The sequence below is a fragment of the Embiotoca jacksoni genome, unplaced genomic scaffold (genome assembly GCF_022577435.1).
Source record: "Embiotoca jacksoni isolate LCO1_2020_lvr unplaced genomic scaffold, fEmbJac1.0.p SCAF_19, whole genome shotgun sequence".
In the NCBI taxonomy this organism is placed as follows: Eukaryota; Metazoa; Chordata; class Actinopteri; family Embiotocidae; genus Embiotoca; species Embiotoca jacksoni.
Window position 1 is genome coordinate 10402003 of NW_027185329.1, and position 22278 is coordinate 10424280.

The 22278-nt window shown below is 37.7% G+C and overlaps 1 protein-coding gene across 1 annotated transcript; it reads left to right on the forward strand.

The window, feature by feature from the left end:
• Nucleotides 1–387: 387 nt before the first annotated feature.
• Nucleotides 388–13645, forward strand: nmur1a (neuromedin U receptor 1a). Its single transcript, XM_069152899.1, has 3 exons — nt 388–429; nt 8450–9392; nt 11265–13645. The coding sequence occupies exons 2-3, from the start codon at nt 8474–8476 to the stop codon at nt 11633–11635; spliced, it is 1290 nt and encodes a 429-aa protein (XP_069009000.1). The 5' UTR covers nt 388–429; nt 8450–8473; the 3' UTR covers nt 11636–13645.
• The last annotated feature ends 8633 nt before the right edge of the window (nt 13646–22278 follow it).

The following is a 22278-nucleotide window of genomic DNA, read 5'->3' on the forward strand; positions in this document are numbered from 1 at the left end:
GGTTAAAAGAAAATTCCCCTCCAAATATGGTGCAAGAGAACTGTTGGAGAAATAGCAGTATACGAACAGACTGAAATACAACCTGCATGTGAGGATTTGTGAAAAAGGCAAGTAGTTCATGATACTAACTTCAAATCATCATAGTAATTATATTTTGAGTGTGGGCACTGGACAGAAAATTTAAATGTAGTTTTGAATGTCTACGTGTTCATGTGTGGGAGGGTGGAGGAGAGGGAGAGTGACAGAAAGAGAGGACACGTGTGTGCGTGTGTGCGCATACTGTATGTATGTGTGCGACTGCAAATGAGGCTTGGGGAGAGAGAGCGACAGACCAGGCGGCGAGTGGACTCAAAGAGCAGCACATTTTTCACACTGGAGACACTAATCTGGGTTTACACCAACGAATAACAACAGGGGAGCACATTAGAGGTAAGAAGAAATATACTCTCTGGAAAGCTAGATAGTCTCAGTCCAGGACTAAATTAGAGTAATGATATAAATTAAAGAAATCCCTCATCATTGAGTGCCTCAGAAATATAGAGGATCCTGGCGGGTGTCATCACGCAATCAACCTATTTTTGCAATTAACCTTTCAAACTCTTTCTTTTGCTGCAGTTGCTTTTTCAACAGTTTCCCCTTTTAAAATGACCAATATCACATTCAATATCTGCATGTTATCATATTATAAATTGAAAATTCAGCATTGATGTACAGTATGATTTTAAAAACATTCTACTACAACACCTAATAGTTACACAACTGAATAAATTTTTCCCATAAGGAACACTGTACATAATTAGAAATTTCTATTGCCTAAATATTTCTGCATGACATAGGCTACAACACTGAGGCTCTAATTAAATTTGTGTTTCATCTTCCACCTTCATTCATCTAAGTGGAGTCTCTGTTAAAGCCGATGGCAAACTGAGCATAAGTGGATTGCAAGGGAAAGCGTCACTGAAGGAAAACCACTGAAACTTAATTAAGGAATCTAAGAAAAGGAAAAAAAATTTTTCAAAATCCAACGATTATGTTATAACTTCTTTTGTAACAGTAAGCACAAAAATTGAATTACGTAAATTGGTTATAAATGGTGTTTTGCTGTACAGCATTTATCCTGGACTCTCTTGTTCCTTTGTTTCTAACTTAAAAATACCAAATATAAATTTACAGCATGAATTTGAAAAAAAAAAAAAAAAAGCCTGATAGTGACCAGAAAACCTTTTCACTTCCTCTGTTTGTGAGAAAGGAAGAATAAATATAAAATAAAGTCATGAAAGGTGCAACATTTTCACACAGAAAAACGTGCACTTAATTCATGCACTTTCTATGAATTCAACCCCATTTTTAGCCCACAAAGAGGTGACATTTTTGACCCTCATCGGAGGCAGTGTTAACTTAGCTTTGCCAAAGCACAATGTCATTTTGGTCTGTTGAATTTGCTCAAGGCAGATGCACATGATTTGGACTTGTGATTTAGATTATTTATGACATACGAGAGAAAAAAGAAATGTATAGAGACCTGTGTACTCTGGAGACAAAAACTGTGTCACCTGTTACAGCCTGGGTAAGATGATGAATGTTTTCTTTGATTCTGATGTAAGAGGCGTTAACAGTTGCAAACTGGATTTGTATTTTTGTGTTGGAGGGGAAGCTGCCACATTGATTTCATCATTCACTGGCGATCAATGAGGAGATCAATGAAATATAACCTACAGAACCAACTTGATGGAGAAATTTCCATCAGTGGCCTACCAGTGGACAAATGATAGTTTAATAGACTTTCCAAGAAAGCAACAGCCTTTTTATTACTTTCAGGACAATGTGTGTCTTGACTTTGTTTCACTTATTTAAGGTGAAAACAAGTCATGACTCACAGGCGGGCATTGCAATTATTTAACTTCAGAAAAATATAAAACTTCAGGCATATGTAATCATCACTTAGCGTCTGCTGTATAGAAAACAAATCAATGTGTGAACATTAAAACAAAAATCAATAGTTGATTAAACTGTCATAAATCCACACAGAATTAGACTGCTTTTCTCAGAGCAGTGTGTGAACTAGAACATTAGAGATAGATAACTTGCAGACTGATGAAGATAGACCCAAGCTTGCCTCTGAGCTTTCAATCTGCAGAAGCTAATATAATACAACACTTAACCCTCGTGTTGTCCTTGGGTCAAAATGACCCGCAGCTGTGTTCAACCAAGTTCTATTTTATTTCTATATTTTTATATTTTTTGGGGATCATTGGTCATCATTCTTTAAAGAAACCCTCACAGCCTCCTTGTCACCAATGATCCCAAAAAATATTAAAATAAAATAGAACTTGGTTGAACACAGCTGCGGGTCATTTTGACCCAAGGACAACACGAGGGTTAAGCATTCTTCTGCGAGCCTCCTGTGTGTACTATTGTAAGGTATAATTGGCTTAATGGACATCAGGGGCTGTGGTACTCCTGACACAAGTAGTATATGGCACAGAAGTGGCTGCACTCTACAGTCACATGGGAATGGTTTATAATACACAAATCATTGTAATGCAGAACACTGACAAAAAGCATGTCACCACCATTTCACGCGCTTGAGGGCTTTAGTCGATGGGCACAAAACTCATCCTGGTAAAACACATAATACAGTAACTGCACAGGAGATAGAGAAAAGATAGAGAAAAACCTCTTTTGATGGAAAATTCATTATTGTTTTCCTGCATGTCAGCACCAGTTGTTTTCATTATCCAGCGCTCGTAGAAAAAAATAAATAATACATTTAACTCTGACTCAGAAACGTGCATTCAGCTGATTGACCGCTTCTTTTTTCAACTACATCAACTCAAGTGTGAATGAAGGCAAAGACTTGGGGATACTTTTTCCTTTTTTTAAATGAAATCTAACAGCATCCCTTTTTAAATCCTTCCCAGAGGGTTTCCTGTAAAAGGATAATCAAATTCCCTTTGTGTAATGAAAGTAGTCACAAGCTAATTGAATATCAAAAATCATTTTCAAGGAAACAGCTCATTTAAATAGGGAATTATCAACATAGTGCATCATTTCTTTTACTCTCATCTTGTCCAGGTTCTTTTAAAGTCCTTCAACTAGGAATGTATTTATTACCAAATTACTTTCCTTTGACTGGAATATCAAATCTCCCATAGATTTCATGGTATGCATCTATAAAAGGAGTCACTGGTTTATAATGTGTGTTCCTTTGAAGAGCAGGTACAGTACTTCTCAAGGAGATACTGACGGTTTGTCCCTGTACGTAAGATGAGCAAGCGGTGGTTCAAGGTTAGGGAAAGGTTGCCGGATTGTTGTCCCCAGACATGCAGGATAAATCTGGTCCAGTCAGTGAAAATGCTCAGCACTCCCTCATTAACACTGTTGAGGCACCTTAAAAGGAACAGTTAAGACATTTTGGGAAATATGTCCATTCACTTTCTCACTGAAGACTTACATTTAAAGCAGTAAAAACAGTGGGCCTCATTCACTAATATGTGCGTAGAAATGTTCTTATTTTGCGCACAAAATGAGTGCGCACGCAAAATCCCTGTGGGATTCATGACACGTGCGTACCGGCCAATTTGGTTCTCACCACCGTGCTTATTTTAGTGAGTCAGAATCATTCTAAATTGACAGGCGCCTGTCCGTGCACTGTGATTAGCATACTGACACACCCCCCGTTTCTCAGAAGGACACCTGTTTGTCTGGAGCTGCATCATGACGAAAGCAGTGAAGTGAAGAGAAGTTGACAGAGATGGCACCAAAAATGAAAAATAACAAATTCAACAACAGCGGGAATTAAAACAATAGTCTCTGAGTTGGAAGACAGAAAAGGAACACTTTTCAAAATTGTTTCCTTACAAGTAATTATGGTTAAAAAAAGAAAAGAAAAAAAAAAAGAAGCGTAGGCTGCTGTTACTGAGGCTGCCGTGTCCCCTGAAGTGCGCACTGTGGCACAGGTTAATCCTCAGAACCTGGTGAACGCAATAGCGCAGCGAGTATTCATCAGAGATGTAGCGGATATATCCGGAAACTGCACAACTTTAACTTTCACAAAATGTTAGTGTTAGTAACGAAGCGTTACAGAAATAATCGAAGTTGAAGTTGTGTCGACGTTACACCCTGCATGAAGCGCTACATCCATCTCACTACTCTTAACTGAATAATTCCCAAAGTCCCGATCCTTCACGACGTGCTCTATATCCAAATAAACAGCAGAACTTATCCTTTCTGATAATACCCGGTGAAGTGATATATTCTTTAAACTGAAGAAATAGTTTGTATGTATGCTTCAAATAAGAAGACAAAACTATGAAACAACAATCATAAAATACAATATAAAATCAATTATAGAACGGGCAAAAAACCCACAGATAAATATTTGGAAGCAATCTTCTGTAATAAAATAAACTGAAGAATTATATTTCTACAGAATCTGCTAGCAGGATGACCTCAGAGGGACACCCTGGTCTCTACAGCCTCTCCTGCTGATGCCCTCTGAATCTGAAGTCCTGATGCTGAAGTGCCTTAAGAGCTGCTAGTTGTGTGCTGTTTATCAAGCAGCACTGACCCTGCAACAATTTTGAAATACAAGAGAATGAATTAGCATTTATATGCAGAGTTAATTATGCTTTTAAGACACTTAAGCTTGAAGGAAAAACTGGGCCTTAAGAAAGACGGCTTTCAGTTTAAATAAAAACAAAAACAAATTGTAGTATAAATACTTCAAATAATTAGTATTTTTCAAACCTCGTATGGTTAGCAAAACTTTATGTTTAAATTTACATTCATGCAGGAAATTAAAACAAAGACAACTCAAGTTCAGTGTGTCGGATTCAGGAGGATACATTTTCAGGACTGCAATATAATCATATTCTTATCAGTGTAAAATCACCAAAATACAAAAGAATTACTGTATTTTTAACACAAAACAATTACTGCATTTTTGTTCCCGAAGAATGAGACCCTTATATCTACATAGGGAGCAGTTCCTCTTCCACAGAGCCCACCATGTAACTCCGGCAAGTTTCTACAAACCGAACACTGACTATGGGCCTATCACGCTTTTGGCATATTAATATTGAGTTTTACGTTAAAGTTGTAAAAAAAAAATGAGGAGAAGCATGTAGATTCTCCTTCACTCTTAGAAAGGTGAGGGTGATGTGAGGTGTGTTCAGCTGATCGCAATCTACAGACATCAACGCTAAATGCCATCAAATCCTACACACTGCTTCTTTAACTCAAACATTACAATCTATGATAGATAAATTCAAAATGTATACAAACGATACATTTTTATGAATTTTTGAATTGTTTTCTATGTAACTACGCAATGGCCGTAATGCCATTTTCTGTAGTTTTAATGTAGGGCCTATATTTAATTTTCCTGTTCCTGTTGCTAATATTAACTTGCTGGCTTAAGAGGTTCCCTACCATTAGTGTTATGCATACATAGGCTATCGGGTTTAAGCAATTTCATTCTTAAAAAGTATTAAGAAATACAAATTTTAAACATAAGCATTGCACAAGTATCATCCCAGTTTCTTCTCTTCTATGGCCTTGACTTCTTTCGCCTATTTGGAGTCATTCTTTCATTTTATTGCCATGATCCCTTGTGGTGATGGTGGAGGGCATCACAATTTATTTTATAATTAGCAATAACGTATATATTGCCTGTCATGGTCTAATGGTGCCTATTGTAATTGTGTTTCATCTTAAATTCAAATAAGTCATCATTATGATTACTATGATTATCTTGCTGAAATGAAGCAAAACACAGTACAGGGGCAAACAAAAGCAGACTGTGGTTGTATTGGACAATTTCCAGGTTTGTCTTTTGTGTTAGTTTTATTTTTCCGACTTTTTACCGTTACCTTTAGGTGATTGATTGTTATGCACCACTACACCAAGACAAATTCCTTGTATGTGAAACCTTACTTGGAAATATACCCTACTCTGGTTCTGAAATGTGTGTAACTGTATGTGCTTAGTAACAAGAGACACACTTTGCCGAATGTGACACAAGGTAAATAATAATGTTACATCCAGCCACTTAAGTTTAGAGACAGTGATGCCAGTACATCGCGTTCAGTGGCTCAAATAGATCACGCCATTGAGAAACAAACTGAGAACAGGGACAGCTATGTTCATTATGTACCATTATGTGCCACTCACACGGGGAAAGGAGCCCCCACTACTTTCACTGCCATTTCCACGCTGTAGCCATTCATCTTCAAAAGGCAGAGGTAATGGAAATAATAAGAATACGGCAGAGGACCTTTTATCGCAGTCTTTATGAGTGCTTTTATTCCTAAGCCTCCCCTTGCAGATTGACCTTATTTATCTTGCCACTCATAACACAGTACAAAGAAATGCTAAATAGGTTAATTGATAGTGATAGCTGATAAATGATAGCTTGTGATATTCGATATTTTCTGAATATTCACAATTACCAAAACTAAAGATAAGTTAACACCACAAGTGTTGCTTACGGTGACTTGATTTCTCTGTTTAGTAGATCTCCATAGTCATCCAAAATGAATGTTAAGTCCAAAATACAACCCTTCCACCTTCTCTGGGCCAAAGCTCATTTTAAGATGGACTGAGGCAAATTAGAAAACTGTCCTGTGGTCTGACAAATCAAAATTTTATTTGATCTTTCTCGAAATCATTGATGTTTCCTCCAGGCTAAAGAGGTGAGGGACCATCCAGCTGGTTGTGAGCGCTCAGTTCTAAAGCTAGCATATATGAGGGTGCATTAGTGCACATGGTACGGTTAGGTTACAAATTCAGGTTCAGTCACAGTCTCAGGTCCCCTTCTGGTCCCCCTCTGTAGCTGCTCACTAAGCAGATTAGTGTGTCCGACTGTATTTTACAAAGCAGTGGCCGGGATCAACAAAACAATCTCTCTGGGGTTGTTTCTCGGGAAATTGGTTTACTGAAAAAGAATTTGCATTTTTCAGTTCAGTGAAGCACCAACAGAAAGCTTTTACAGATTTTGTGCTCCTCAGCAATTGCAGGAAACAGATGGCCAATCTGTTTTCTGCTCGCTGTCAGAAGTGAACTCAAAGCCCCTTAGGAATAAGCACCAGTAAGAGCTCATCTAATTAACAGTTTTAGTAATTGGTAAGGAAACATAATGGAGAAAGATGAATGTAGAAATGTAAAACAACTTCCTTCTTTTACTGATGACACATGCAAATGTATTGTTAAACTATAATTATAGATACATTTTTTTGTTATTAAACTGTTTTTATTTTTGTAGAGATATCACAGCAATTACTGAGATGAGTAATGAGTCATCCATTACTAATTAGTTAATAATTAGTGTTTCTGTTTGTGCACCACTAGGTGATCATACATCATACTGAGCTGTTACTAAATAGTCCCTTATTACTTCATGGTTTACAGTGAGCAGCTTCTGAGGTTTGTCACTGGGAAATTCACAATTAGATGATAAACCAGTACCAATGTAACTGAGCTGAAATATTTGACCATGAAACTGTGTGGAAAGGCAATAGCACCAAACGCAATCTGCTTCCAGAAAGCATATTTGAATATTATCAAATATCTTGCAAATGAACAGTCAAATATAAACTGGGAATTGTTTCGAAATAAAAAAATATATATTGATTCAATTAAAGGGCAGTAAACTAATATTCGTTCATTGAACAGCCAGAGTAAGAAAACATTGTTACAGTAGTTCAACTAGGCCTAATGCGCGAAAACAACCAACTTACACCAAATTATTTATTAACGGTCAAAACACTGGTGACATCTAATGGATCCAGGCAGAAACAGTAGCGGTAACTTGGCATAGGATTCAAAATAGGAACAGGCTAAATGCAAACATGGTTAGAATACACCTAGAGCATGCATACAAGTGAACAACAGAGACGGGTCATACCTGTGACATCACCTAGCTTCTTTAAAGATGGATGCTCTCTAATGATGAAAAGTTAAATATTGTCTGGCTTTTTAGTGAATCGAAGTTAATATCAAGTTTGATTGCAGAGCCATATCTTGCCCTGGGTAAAAATCAAACAAACCACAGTCATATTGTTCAGTATTTAATGCCTCGCAGCGCAGGCTATGGGTAGACACTACAATTTACAGATATTTCCTAAACACCTCATATGCAGTCTATTGGTAGACGGCGGCGAGGCGGCTGCACACAAAATGAGTTACTGCAGCGTAAGCAACTCAGACAGGTTTGTGGCCAAAGTCTGTTTGAAAAGAGTGAAATAAGGCATTCTAATGTAACACTTACATTAACGCTGTATTATGAACTAACCATTACTTAATGATTCACTGATATGGTATCTCCCTGTTTGTTCATTCCACATTAATTCTACTCACCACTCAAACCACTAAAAATGTTGTGTACTGCTTTGTAAAGTGCTGTCAATAGCTTTTGTTGCTGATAACTGTAATCTCTGATATTTTCCAGAGCGAACCTGACTACTTCAGCAGGATGTCAGCTTACAACTGCTCTTTTGATATAATGGCCCAAAAAGGAGAGGGGTTTTGTCCTCCAGGAGAGAAGTGTGTCAATTTGACCTCTGGCATTAACAGCAGCCACACTGAGCTGGATGATGCGTGTCTGACTGAGGAAGGGTACCTAGAAAAATATCTGGGTCCTCGTCGATCACCCGTGTTCCTCCCGGTCTGCCTCATCTATCTGGTCATCTTCTTGATTGGTGTTGTGGGCAATGTGTTGACGTGCACTGTCATTACACGTAACAAAGTCATGTGGACGCCAACGAACTACTACTTGTTCAGCTTGGCAGTGTCAGACCTGTTGGTGCTGCTGCTCGGCATGCCATTAGAGTTGTACGAGCTGTGGCAAAATTACCCCTTTCTGCTGGGAAAGGGAGGCTGCTACTTTAAAACCTTCTTATTCGAGACGGTCTGCTTGGCATCCATACTCAACGTGACCGCTCTGAGCGTGGAGCGTTACATCGCTGTGGTGCACCCACTGCGAGCAAAGTATGTCGTGACACGTACCCATGCCAAGAGGGTGATCCTCACGGTGTGGGGTGTGTCGGTGTTGTGTGCCGTGCCCAACACAAGTCTGCATGGGATCATCACCCTTCAGAGTCGCTCCACCGGCCCCGCTGGGAGCAGAAATGCGGCGATTCCCGACTCAGCCATTTGTACACTGGTGAAGCCGCGCTGGATGTACAATCTGACCATCCAAGTGACCACCTTGCTATTTTTCATTCTGCCCATGCTTACAATCACCGTTCTCTACATGCTCATCGGGCTGCAGCTGAAGCGTGAGAAGATGCGCCAGACGCTGGAGGCGAAGTCTGGTTTTGGACAGGACAGCTTCTGTAACATCCGTACACAGCAGCAGAAGGCACGTCGCCGGCAGGTCACAAAAATGTTGTGTAAGTATAATGAGCTGTTGAAACCATAACTTTTAATCTTTCCAACTGTCTTAACAATCATTCTTACCCAGGCCTGTGAGCCTAACTCAGCTGTAAACAAACCTGTTCACTTGACTTTTAGAACACAATGAATACTTGATTTTTAAGGCCAGTGCCAGAGTTTCTAAAGATCAGATGAAGAAGATGGTGAGAAAGGCAAGATGGCCTACAATTCAACTAAACGCGTCCTGTGTAGACGGCATCTGGCAACCTCTGGGCGGAAAAAATGAAGCCCACATTAGACAACATAGAAACATTAGATAACATTCTCGGAAAAGCTGATTGCTGTTCAGCAAAAGTATCTAGACGTTAACAGCGGTGTCTGCTCACAGTGATTAACTACAGACTAACAAACAAAAGGCTTGCTTCAACTCACCAGAGTTTCAATAAGTTATAACTCTACAGAAACCGCCTGCCTCACTCCCCTGAGAAGTCATGTAAAATGTACTGTATCTAATTGCTATGTCATTGAAAGTACAATCCGTTTGGTATTACGTTCCTTAAACATGTTTTGCTCATGGTGTTCAATAAATATTGATGATATGATAATTCAAGGTGACACCAGCTGTGCAGATGATATGAGACAGTATCCTCTATCAGAAAACAGACATGATTCAGATGTAACAGAGTTTGTGACAGTCTATCATGTCAGATTAGTGACACAGACCACATGCGCTTCAGTATAACTGAGTTGAAGATGAAAGCAAACGTAGAGGTGATTATCCTTCATGATGCACAAGCATGAACTGGTTCAGCCTATGTTCTATATCTTATCTTTATATAATGCTGTGGAATAGATTCATATATCCTCTAGTGAATAGCTGCACAGGCGTGGATATTGAGATTCTGTTGAATTGGTACCCTAAACATAAAACAAAATATATTAAAAAATTAAAAATAATAATAAATAATCTTGCTACACCTACATTACTCAAATGACACTTTGTATAAGTTATTAAATGAAGAATACTGTTTCAGCAAAGTGTTCAGTTGCATATTTTCAGTTTCATCAACCCTCTTTCTCAGACATCAGCAATGAGACCTCCGGGGTTTTCTTTATCCTTATTTCAGGTAATATTTTGTCAAGAAATTCCCCGTTTCACAATCAGGTTTTCTCTCTTTTAAAAGGTCAGAACATTCATAGAGGATTTTCATCAGGGTGGTTAAATGGCTGCAGATCTAAAGGTCAGAGAAGCAACGAGAAAGTAGGCACTTAATGCTCCAACAGCCAGAACTAGTCACTGATGACCAGCTGGGAGTTTGTGTCAGCTCCTGTAAGAAAATCTGTAACGCTGCATGAAATTGAGGAACATTGCTCACCACGCTTGCTCAACCAAACGATGTTCTGGACAAATAAAGGTAAATACAAGAAATTAGATCTGTGAAATAAAAATCCATCAGAGAACTCCATGAGACAGAATAATGTCTCCCTTAAGCAGAATGCACTATTAACTTTCAGAACGCAAAAGGGAGGTTTAAATGTGGTCTGGCATTTAAAAACAAATCTCCTCCTACCATCTCTGTGGAAACATCACAAACCGTAAGCAGGGCGGCTTATTTGATGTTTTCAAATCGTGACTGCCGTTTCATTCTGCCGTCAAACTCTCTAAAACCAGTGGGGAAAAATAAAAATGTTAAAGAATCCCTTTTTTTTTTTAACGGTAATGTACAAGACTTAAAGTCTGAGAGTCCAGGGCAAATGTTGCATCATTGGCATACAGCCTGCAGAGGGACAATCAGAGAACATGTTAACAACATTAACATATTAATGTCCTATTTAGATCCTCTCTACATTTCTCTCATCATGTCTGTTTTTCTCCTGCTGTTTCTCAGTTGTTTTAGTGGTGGTTTTTGGGATCTGCTGGGCCCCGTTTCACATCGACCGCCTCATGTGGAGTTTCATCAGTCACTGGACTGACAACCACCTGGAAATCTTCGAGTATGTGCACATCATCTCTGGAGTGTTTTTCTACCTCAGCTCAGCAGTCAACCCAATCTTGTACAACCTCATGTCCACACGCTTTAGAGAAATGTTCAAGGAGGTGATGTGCCATCGGCCGCATCACATCACTCCAAGAAAACACTCGCTCAGTGTCACCCGGGTGACGCTTCGCAGCACCCTGAGTGATGCACCACTCAGCAATGAGGCCAAGGCAGAGGATGGAGAACGGAGAATGACAGATGAGACCATGTTTTCATGTTAAAAAAAAAACCAAGATGTAAAAGGTTTGTCAAGGGGAACATATTGTTGGCAGGATGGCAGTGTGTTAAAAAAAAAAAAAAAAATTAAAAAAAAAAAAAAAAATAGCTCATTCTGAGCTAGCGCATCCATCAACTGTCATCAACATCCAGTTTGCACAGGTGTATCAGCAAATTATCTAAAATAGGCTGAGTAGAAGGGTTGCAGAAAAAAGGTACACTACTCTGCTGAAGGCGTCAGAGAGTGCTACTTTTTTCCTTTTGAAATCTTAACCCATTACTCAGCAAATCACACTCTTAAGATGAATTCTAAACACACCTGGGAGGGCTTCTATCCACCCATCAAGCCATATGATGCCATCCATGAATGTACACTGGAATGTCCACCTCAGTTTCCCCAGTGTGAATGACATCCAGTGTGTGATGTACTACTGAAAACATGTTTTTTGTTTTTTTGTAAATACTTTATCCCATCTAGGAAAAGACTGTATGTTTAAATAATGCAGGAAACCAAACAAATCCCACCGTTCACAAGTGGAGACAAAGTAGGTGGACTAATGAGGACAAACGTTGGGCCAAGCCAGAAGGAAGTGGACAACATAGTTTTTTTATGTTGAGTAAAAATATGTGGAACACTCTGACAGGGTCTTAATAAAAGACTTTGTAATATTAATAAAAGATTGTTTTGTTTTTTTTTACAAAAGTGACTGGAGAAGCCGTGCAAATGCATATTTAGAATTATTAAATGAGTAAAAAAAAAAAAAATCTATTTACAATGACTTCTAAAACGGCTTATATGTGTGTTTTCAGGGCAGTCTGCAAGACCAACACATCCTCAGACCTAATTGACAGAATTGCCGACACGTTTACATTCCCTGGATGTCAAATACTAGTATTTTGTCAAAGCACACTGGCGTTTCACAGATGAACACATAGTGGCATTTGGCAAGGAGTCACAGTTTTGCACCAAAACTACTTTGTTAGGTTCAGGAAAAAAATTGTAGTTAGGGGCGGAACTATGTTTCCTACGCAAGTAACGTTATATACGTCATACAAGTACATAATTTCTGTAAAACATGTTACTTAAGTTCACTTATATATGTTACTTAAAAAATATTCACATTGACCTTAGCTTTTACACGGACATGAACAGCGGTCTCCCAGGCTAAAGTCCTGCATTTCAGTCATCCAACACGGTTTCCTCCACAAGCGGATCTTCTCACTTTATTCGATCTCATCTGACTTCCTTTTTCAGCCCGCCAATAAACGTCACCAAGTGTGTATCTCTGAGACACCAGCAGCTTTTAGAAAATGGCAGTATTGTCAACATCTCTGGGAAAGACATGGATGGGTTTGTCAATGATCGGTGATCGGTGTTATTACGGTCACAATAAATATCAATAAGGGTCATATAAAGCTATTTGCACAGACCACCTACAGAGTATAGCCATGTTTCAGGGCAGGATGGTAGTGGATATAAGATGATGGAAAAATATGTTCTTTTAATCAAGATCCTTCATGTACATTTTTATTTATTTTTTTTATCTTCATGTAACAAAAATAGATATGTGTACTGTTTGCATTGATGTTTGTGTGTTAAAGGAATTTCTATTCAGTGGCACGATGCTTTTTACTGTTCAACACTTTAGAAGTGTCCTGTATTTGGTGCTGGTATTCAAATCTATGGGTATGTGATAAGTTTAAATCAATAGCTTTTGAGTGTATTTTTTTGTTGTTGTTGTTGGTTTTTTTGGTTGAACCATCTGTGTTGAGTAAAAAACAAATATGCTGTTGTTTTTCTGGCTAGTTTGTTGTTGTTTTTTTCAAAAAGGAAAAATAAGGAAATGTTGCTTCCCAATTCCACTTTCATAAGGCACAAAACACATCTAACAGGTAAGGAGGCAAAAACAAACCGTAGCAACTCAAAAAACATTTCATGTCAAACATTCTTTACACTCTAACAAGGCCAGAGGTCGAGTAGGCTACTGAAGCCCAATTTCCACCAATGGGATGAAAAAAAGATCCTGAAACTGGTCAGGAGAAGAAACTTTCTCAAAATATTGACTGAAGTGTGTATACATGTACACATGACAAAATGTAGTAAAATACTTTGATAATGATTTTAATATTTTTGAGAAAGTTTCTCATTATAATGATTTACGGGATGTATTTCTTTTTTTTCCCATCAATTCCATCGCAGAGAGCTCACAAACATGCCATTGAGTTGTTTATCAAAGAGGAACTGATGTGTCGCTTTAATCAGTTCATTAGATACTTCCTGCGGATTAGGAAGAAATTCATAATTATAATCCCAAATTATGTGCTACAAGGAATTTAGAAGTGCTGGGATTGTCAAATCTAGAGTTGTATGGAAAGTCATTGAAAATGACATAATTGACTGAAAACTGGAAGAATCATCTCACATGGATGCGAACAGAAAACAAAGTCACAGCCCCCTTGGGGTCACTAGAGGTATTGTCCCTGAAAAATTAACTATACTAATGTATCATTGTTAACAACTCAATTTTGCAGCAGTCTGGAGAGACATGGGTAAAAGCCCCAAAGTTGTTAAATCTCTCTCAATATGAGCAAAGATATCTGTTAATTTGGAGAAACGTATAAATTCGAACAAGGCAAAAAAGTATTATAGGAATCACAGTGATCTGTAAAATAATCAAATTAAATCCTTTCAAGAGCTTAAAGATGATTTTGGATTCAGAACAATGACTTTTGGAGGTATCTAGAGTACAACTAAGGAGTTGCCATAAAGAGTCTGGTTGTTCATATTAAGTCATAAGGAGAACATATTATTATCCCATTGCTTAGGAACACAGTCAGTATCTTTTAAAGTGATGGCTAGCACTTAGAAGAAAAATCTGGGATGGAGATATGAGGTCAAAAATAGAAGCAGATTAATCACAAACTATGGTGGCAGACAGCGGGTGGTGAGAAACAGCGGGCAAATTTACACACCACAAAATCATCCATAGGTATTATTATATACCAGTTAAACTTAAAATTTAAAAAAAATTGACATGTGAATGAGAATTACTTTCATTCGTGTGATGTGGTAATGTTCTGTTGTTTTTCTTGTTTGGGAACAAGTAATTAAAGTTATCTGAGAGGTGGCACGCTGCTGTCAGAATCTTCTCAGCTGTGCTCATTAGCAGACCGGTCTCTCCTGCCACCGGCTGTATTCTAACAGAACTTCGAGAGTTGCACTGGCAGGATCTGTTCCTTCTTCACGGAGTGTTTTCTGCCACTGAAAAAGCCAGACCAGAGTTTGTAGAATGGTTAAAATTGATAAATGACACGGCCTCTTTTCAATCCCAAGGAGTTTTATGAAGCTTGGTCAAATATTTTGATGTATATAAAACGAAGGAACCTAACCTATTTATTTATTTATTTTAAATGTGCAATGCCAATTATTGATACAGCGTGCCGCCTGATATTATTTTTGTTAATATTTCACTCGTCTCCAGTTGACAGTTTTTTTTCTTTCTGTTCTAATGCCAAGATGTCCTTTCTTTTCTCCTGTTTGATGTTTTGCCTATTTCTAATCAATTTACTGTAAGTGGTTTTGTAAATATATTTGAATATAACGTTAATTAATAAACTTTAATTAAATAAAAAGAGAAATGAACTGGTGATGATGGATGGTACAAGCAACATATAGATAATTTTGCTGTTTTTATTGCAAAGTGTCTGACCCCATGGTGTGGCACAAAGTAATGGAAATAAATGAAACCACAAGTCCAATCAGACACATAAACACAGTCATTTTCATGGTTATCTTGAACCAATGGCAACACTAAAAACATGAATATACCACAAAACATGCTTGTTTTTGTAGCCTGTCAGATATCTTGTTCTGAACCAATTAGTTGAAGAGTAGGACAGACCATCGTAAAGACCTCTCAAATCATGCTGTTAGTCACACTGGATTTTAAGTGACATTTTCAAACCTCCACAAAAACGAGGCTGGCATTTCCCCCCAAGCGTTTGTCAAACCATCCAATGTAATTGGATGACATGACAACACAATTGGAAGCACCCTCCATATATGGCTGTACCGAAGCCATTTGTTCTCAGGGTCAACAGCACACTGAAGCTATTTCTCAGGTGTGACATATATTCATATGCCGCTGCTTTAAAGCTGGAATGGGTCGTTGAGAGATTTAAAATTCATCAAATGTCTCAGAGCTGAGAGCCTCAGAAGACCTAGAGGTAGTTCCACTGCTGTTCATCAAGTATCTGGCCTTCAGGTAGAATATAACGGATGTATATTTCTTCTTCTCTCATGCTCTGCAAAGCCACAGGCATTACGACCATCATCATGACCATTATGTACTATTGATCACGAGATGCTTCAGTGCTTTATCATTCAGTGTTAGATATGATTCAGCTTCCAATTGTCACTTACGTCAATCATACAGTGAAGCGGGCTTTGTTGCAGATACAGTTTCGTGATAAAACTTCCTGTGACATATCTGAAGGGCTCAATCTCATTGCATCAACTGAAGGCTGGGCTGTAAGGCGATTAAATGTCAATGATGAAATGGACGACAAGATCTTTACCTTATAATCAATCACACCAATTTCTTTTTGAAAAAAGAAACGGCATTGGAAATTCCTTGAATAAGTGAGCCAAGTGCTACAGCCCCACGAAGTTTCATGAAACTTGGGCTGGTAGTTTTTTTTTTAATCCTGCTGACAAACCTTCTGAAAAGCTACTTATCAGGCTTAGGCTAAGTATGCAAGCACAAAATATCAAAACACAGAAGCAAAATGTTATAACTTTTATTCTGCTCATCTCAAGACTTCATGAATCCACTTTAACAGAGAGATCAGAACAAAAAGAGGGTTTGAGGGAAGACATTACGCCACAATTATACTTCTACAAAGGTACACATGAACATCTCTGTGAACTTCAACAAATAAAGCAAGGTGATTGATTTGATTCAACTGCTGTCAGGAGGCGGGTTCGAAATAAAAATAAAAATAAATAAACACATACATGTATAGAAGGAACAGCTGTGAACTTAGCCCTGTGTGAGTTTGTCGATGTCCTGCCTGATAAAGCATAAGCTTTAGCCAGACGTTATACACAAGTGTATTTTAATCTTTTGTGAGTGGAGAATTAATTAATGAGTTCATTTCTGTACAATTTAGGCTCTCCTTTATATAGTGTGATGCTCCTTGAACTTCTCATACGGCTGAATATATTTTGTAAAGGGCATGCGGCCCTCAGAAAACAGTCTAAGTATTCATCCTTTTGCTGTTCAGTTTATGAACATGTTTCACATCTCAATAGAGAGTCCATAAATACCAATAATTAATGTCATTACTTTAAAACGTTATCAAATTAACATATTAAACTAAAGCGTTTCAGCCTTATTAGGGAAATGTATAAGTGAATTATACCATCAGTTTGAACAGTAATTACAGAATGAGCAATACCACTAATAAACTTGTAAATCTGATAAATCTGATGACCTCACATTCGAGCTGTACACTGCAGATTTATCTGCCTTTAGTGTAAGCTCATGAGACAAACCACATCCTTACTTACACTTATTGCAGTGTTTTCGTCTTGTAAATATTTAATTTAGGATAGTATTACACAAAAGAAACGGTATTAGATGCAAGACGTTTGCATGGCACAAATATCCATCTTGGAGGTACCGTGCATTATCTTCTTGCCCCCGGTCAGATGAATAATGAGGGCACTTCACTGGAGGCTGCAGCTTGTTGTGATTGCTTCAAAAGCTTGTTGAGGCTTCACATTAAACCTTTTAAGCAAAATGTAACTTATACCTTCCTCTCAATAAAAGTTTTGTATCTTGATTAGAAACGATTGGGGAGCGGTCGACATGAATCAGCCACTTAGAAGATACATGTTGGAGATCAAGGGAGATACTCCACTCCATACTCTCCTTGCAGAGTTCACTCGACATGACTATTATCTGACTAAAGCGCTCAGCTTCACCACAGCTCATGTATCTTTCTTTAATATTTAGACTGAACTCTGAACTGGTTGAGGCAGCTGTGTCCTCAGAGTAAAAAAAACCACTTATTCGTCAGTAAATTACTTTTTTGAACAAATGCAATCTTCACAGTTCAAGCATCAATGTTGTGACACTGTCTATTTCACGATATTTTATAACCTTACGATCTAAACATTTTACCCAACACAAAAATGTATCTAACTCTCTGAGACCTCTCCAGTCATGACTGACAAGCAAAGTGCAAGACGAAAATGAACACAACTATATCATTTTTCGAGTGTGTTGAGCAATGAATACACTGTCATAAATTAAAATTATGTTTACATTTTTGTGGCAGTACAACCATAAATAACTGAAGTTGTGCTAAAAAATCATATCAGTTACTTGGCTGTATGTTACAATACTGAATTTATAACAAGTTTTTTTTTTAACAAAAATAAGATCTGAAGCACCTGTATAACAATAGGCGAGACTCAGAGGAGTGATGTATTGTATATTTAGCAAACGTCCGATCATTTAGAGGAATAGTTTGACATTTTAGGAGATACGGTTACTTGTTTTTTGTCAGAAAGGGTTTGGGTAACCAAAGAGACTGACACCATTTCCTATCTGACCAACAGGTATAAGGCTACAGACAGCAGCTTAGCTTAGCATGATGACGAGAGACAATTCATCCACCCACCATTCCCTCTAATGCTGACAAATTAACATGTTTAATATATATTTATATTCTTAAATATGGAAGGAAGAAATAAGTTGTTGTTGTTTTTTTTTACATTATTAGTACATGGTGTATGTATAAACACATTAAAAATACTCTCTGAAATGCCTATAAACTCTCAGACTAGTTGCTGAAATAGATTTGGAAGAAATATTGGGTACCGCTGGAATCTCCTCTTGTAAATAACAGTCAGTAATCATAGCCATCATTCTCCAGAGGGGGAGGTGAAGATAATAATAAAAAAAAAAAAAGAGCTCAGACATACAACCTGCGCTTGGACCCATCTGGGAGAGCGCAAACAAAAGCTTAAACCTTAGGTGAAATTATTTTATAAAATGGGAGGAACATTAACCTCAAACTTCTGAAACATTTCCACATCTCCAGTGGGTCCGATCCTGTCACTTTATAGACAGCAATCAGGAACAAAAGACAGCAATAACAGAAAGGCAGACTGAGGTGCTTCCATTGTATGTCTGGCACATGGGGTCATAAAACAGCAGATCTTTTTTAGATTTTCCTTTCCTACTTTCAACATTTCACCATAAAAAAATACAAATGTAATCCATCAACACAGTCTGGTATTCCTGTCAAACTGTCCACTTTAAAGCCACTAAAACCTGGCCCAGTGTTACCAGACTTTTGTTCACAGTTGCCTTCGCTATACAATCTGGATTAACAAGTATTTAGCCACTGAAGGACAGACCAACAAACAACCAGAGGACGGGGCTCAGTGTGATTTTGTTTTGCTAAATGAAGGTGCTGGTACAGCAGTAAATGAGTTTAAGCGGATATGTTGGTCAATGTCGACTAGTTAAAAGCTGCGCCAATAGTTTGCAAATCAACTCGAGGTCTACGCGATGACTGGATTCTCGATGGAGAATGTATGCAATAAACTGAAACCTACCCGACTCAGAGTCTCAAACAAATGTTGCATTTACAAATTATCAACTAAAATAATCGGAATTATAATCACAACAGCTGTACTTACGATGAAGTAAAAAATAAAATAATATATCTTGATGGCACCAGCTTAACAACAAAAGCTTTCAACAAACATATTGCTTCCACTTTGCTGTCTTCAAGTAAGTTGTCTATTTTTGAGGGGATAAAATGTTAAGAGTGCTTTTAGATGGACAGAAATTTTGGCTGCAAATAGTTATTTCCATTATCGTTTAGTCTAACGAGTATTTTCTCGATCAATTGATTAGCTGTTTGGCTAAAATGGGCTAAAGGAAACAGAAAATATCCACATTTAAGAAGCTGGAATTAAGAGTTTTAGCATTTCATCCAAAATAAAAAGAAGACACAAAATGATTATCAAAATAGTTGGCCATTCATTTTCTGTGAATCAACTGGTTAATTAATCAAGCCTTCAGCTCTATCAGAAATTCAAATACAAAATAGAGATGGGCAAAATGAGATAACGATAACACTGAAACAAAAATGTTGGCAGACTGACAAAAATATGAGGCTATGGCACAACTAGAGCATGATACTGTGGACATTACAGGTGAGAGTCTTGTGATATGGGAGCTCGAGCATCCAGGCACTAGTGCAATAATAAGCTTTCTTACCAGCTTCACACCAACAAACAAACAGAGACAATTGTGTGTGTGTTGGAAAACATGGCCAGTCGTCTGGCTACCAAGTATTCTGCTCCTATTCCACTTTTTAAATATATTCACTCAAACAATGTGTTTGGTACCATTTTGGTACCTATGATTATTAAGTGTCAGTGCAAAAAAATCTATCTGTAAATGTATTGTTCATCTTGATTACTGTTTTCTTGCAGAAGTCTTTAAAACCCTGCAGAGCTTATTGATTCATTCATTGTTTCTTGTCTCCCAGTACCGACAGTCAATAGATGAGGTTGCTATAGAAACTGGACAATGTCTGAATTAACTCAAAGGGGAAGGCAAACACACACTGTCCCCTGCATCCTTCACAGGTCCATCAATTACAACAGGGTGTAAAAATGTTCCTTGCGATGATGCCTCCTCTGTACACTGTATTCTCAGTGAATGTTACAGTAATCAGCATCTCATCTTTCAATTCAAAGTCCATGAGTGGCATCCCAGACAGAAAATAAATAGGGAATAGCAAAAGATTAATGGTTTGCAATCTCCAAAAAGTAATAGCTTGAGTGGCAATTTATTTAATGCATTTTCTAAACTTAATTTTAACCTGTCAAAGTCCCATTCAAATGTGCCGAGGCTACCTTTTGTTTGGAGAGTTGTTTTAATAAAAGCTAATGTGCATTGGGAGATGCATTTAAATCAATGAGAAGTACACACTTTTTTATTCAACTTAGACTTGCATTGTATTGACCAATTGGAACTGCCAAAAGGCTTAATTCTACAAGTGGAGGAGAGCTTCAATAACAGCTCAGAGGTGGGATTTGACATTTATCAGAAAGCATAAATTGTGCTTTCTCATATTGTATTCATTCCTCATATGGTGACATATTAATCAACTAACATGCATTTACTGAAGCCTCCTGCGTACTCCCTCACAAATGTTTTCATGTCTACTACTACTGAGAACTAAATCTTCTGGAAAATAGAAAAGAATAATATGGAGTAAAAAGATGCAGGAAGGTTTCCTTAAAACTGGATATTACCATAACTATCTCATTCTGAACTAAATCAGCACAGCCTCCCTGCATACTAATGATCCCACCCAGTGTTTGCCATCATTGACAAAATCAACTCTTAATATATTCAGGCACATTTTTTCTTCTTTGTAGAAGCAGGCAATAATTCTCTCTTAAATTCATACACATGAAGCCAAAGTGCTTAACCTGAATCATCTCATTAATGCACGGTGTGCTTTAGATGACAAGAACATTTTAAAAGATTGCATGTACAGGATGCAGAATGCACCTCAAACAGAGTCGTTGATAATCCTTACATGCTTTTTCTTGAGATGATATGTCATGATCACAATATCAATATCTCTGAGTACAGGTAGATTACAAAGCAGATTTATCAAATTATTAGAGATATGTTGAGCAATGCAGCAGCAACAGCAGTTTCCTAACATGAGAAAACTAGATTTACCATCTAGGGGTCATATTCCTCCACTCACCACTAAATTTGTTGTTTACCTGCATTTCTTTCTAAACTCATGTCAATGTTACTGCAAAGATGCTATAGATTCTGAAACGTGAATGCATCGCACACCACCTCGATCCTGAAAGCACATAAGAGCTATACAATTTTCTCGATGGTCACGCAGGGGTAATGTCGCAAATTCAAAATCTGTCATAAATATGACATATGGTCTGGACTGTCACCTGTGAGGAGACATAAAAATCTCAGCAATGTGTTTAAAAAAAATAGCTAAAATGGTGAATAAGAACAATAAAAAGGGACAAATATGGAAACCACCTTAGTCCCATTGGCAGAAGCAAAACAAAGTTTGACTGATTTATCAGCTGTCAGTCAAAAGTGAGGCATGTCACAGGTGTTAAGAATGTGACAGAAGAAGATTGGAGAAATGGGCAGGCATGTTGATGACTGATGTATTTTTGCCAAGCTGAATCTCAAATTATCTGTGAACACTGTTCCTGAAGGCCCCAGAAATTGCTGCTGGAAGTGGAACTAAAGCAGCTGTGTGCACCAAAGGAATCACACATCAGCAATCAGTGTCACACGGTCCTGACATTGCAAAAAAAAAAAATAAAAAAAAAAAAAAGGACAAAAATACTTGTCCATTAAGGACTTGTGGTCTCTACACATTGCCAGTGGCAAAACAGTACATGTATATAAAGACTGCAAAAGCTCTGATTTGGTTTGTATTTTCAGTTTGTTGGGATTGTTGAAAGTGAAAACAATAAAACCCAAAGAAAACTATTTCCATTGCGAACCTTATCAACTTAATTTATTATTTAAGACTAGGTGAAAGAAAGTAAACACAT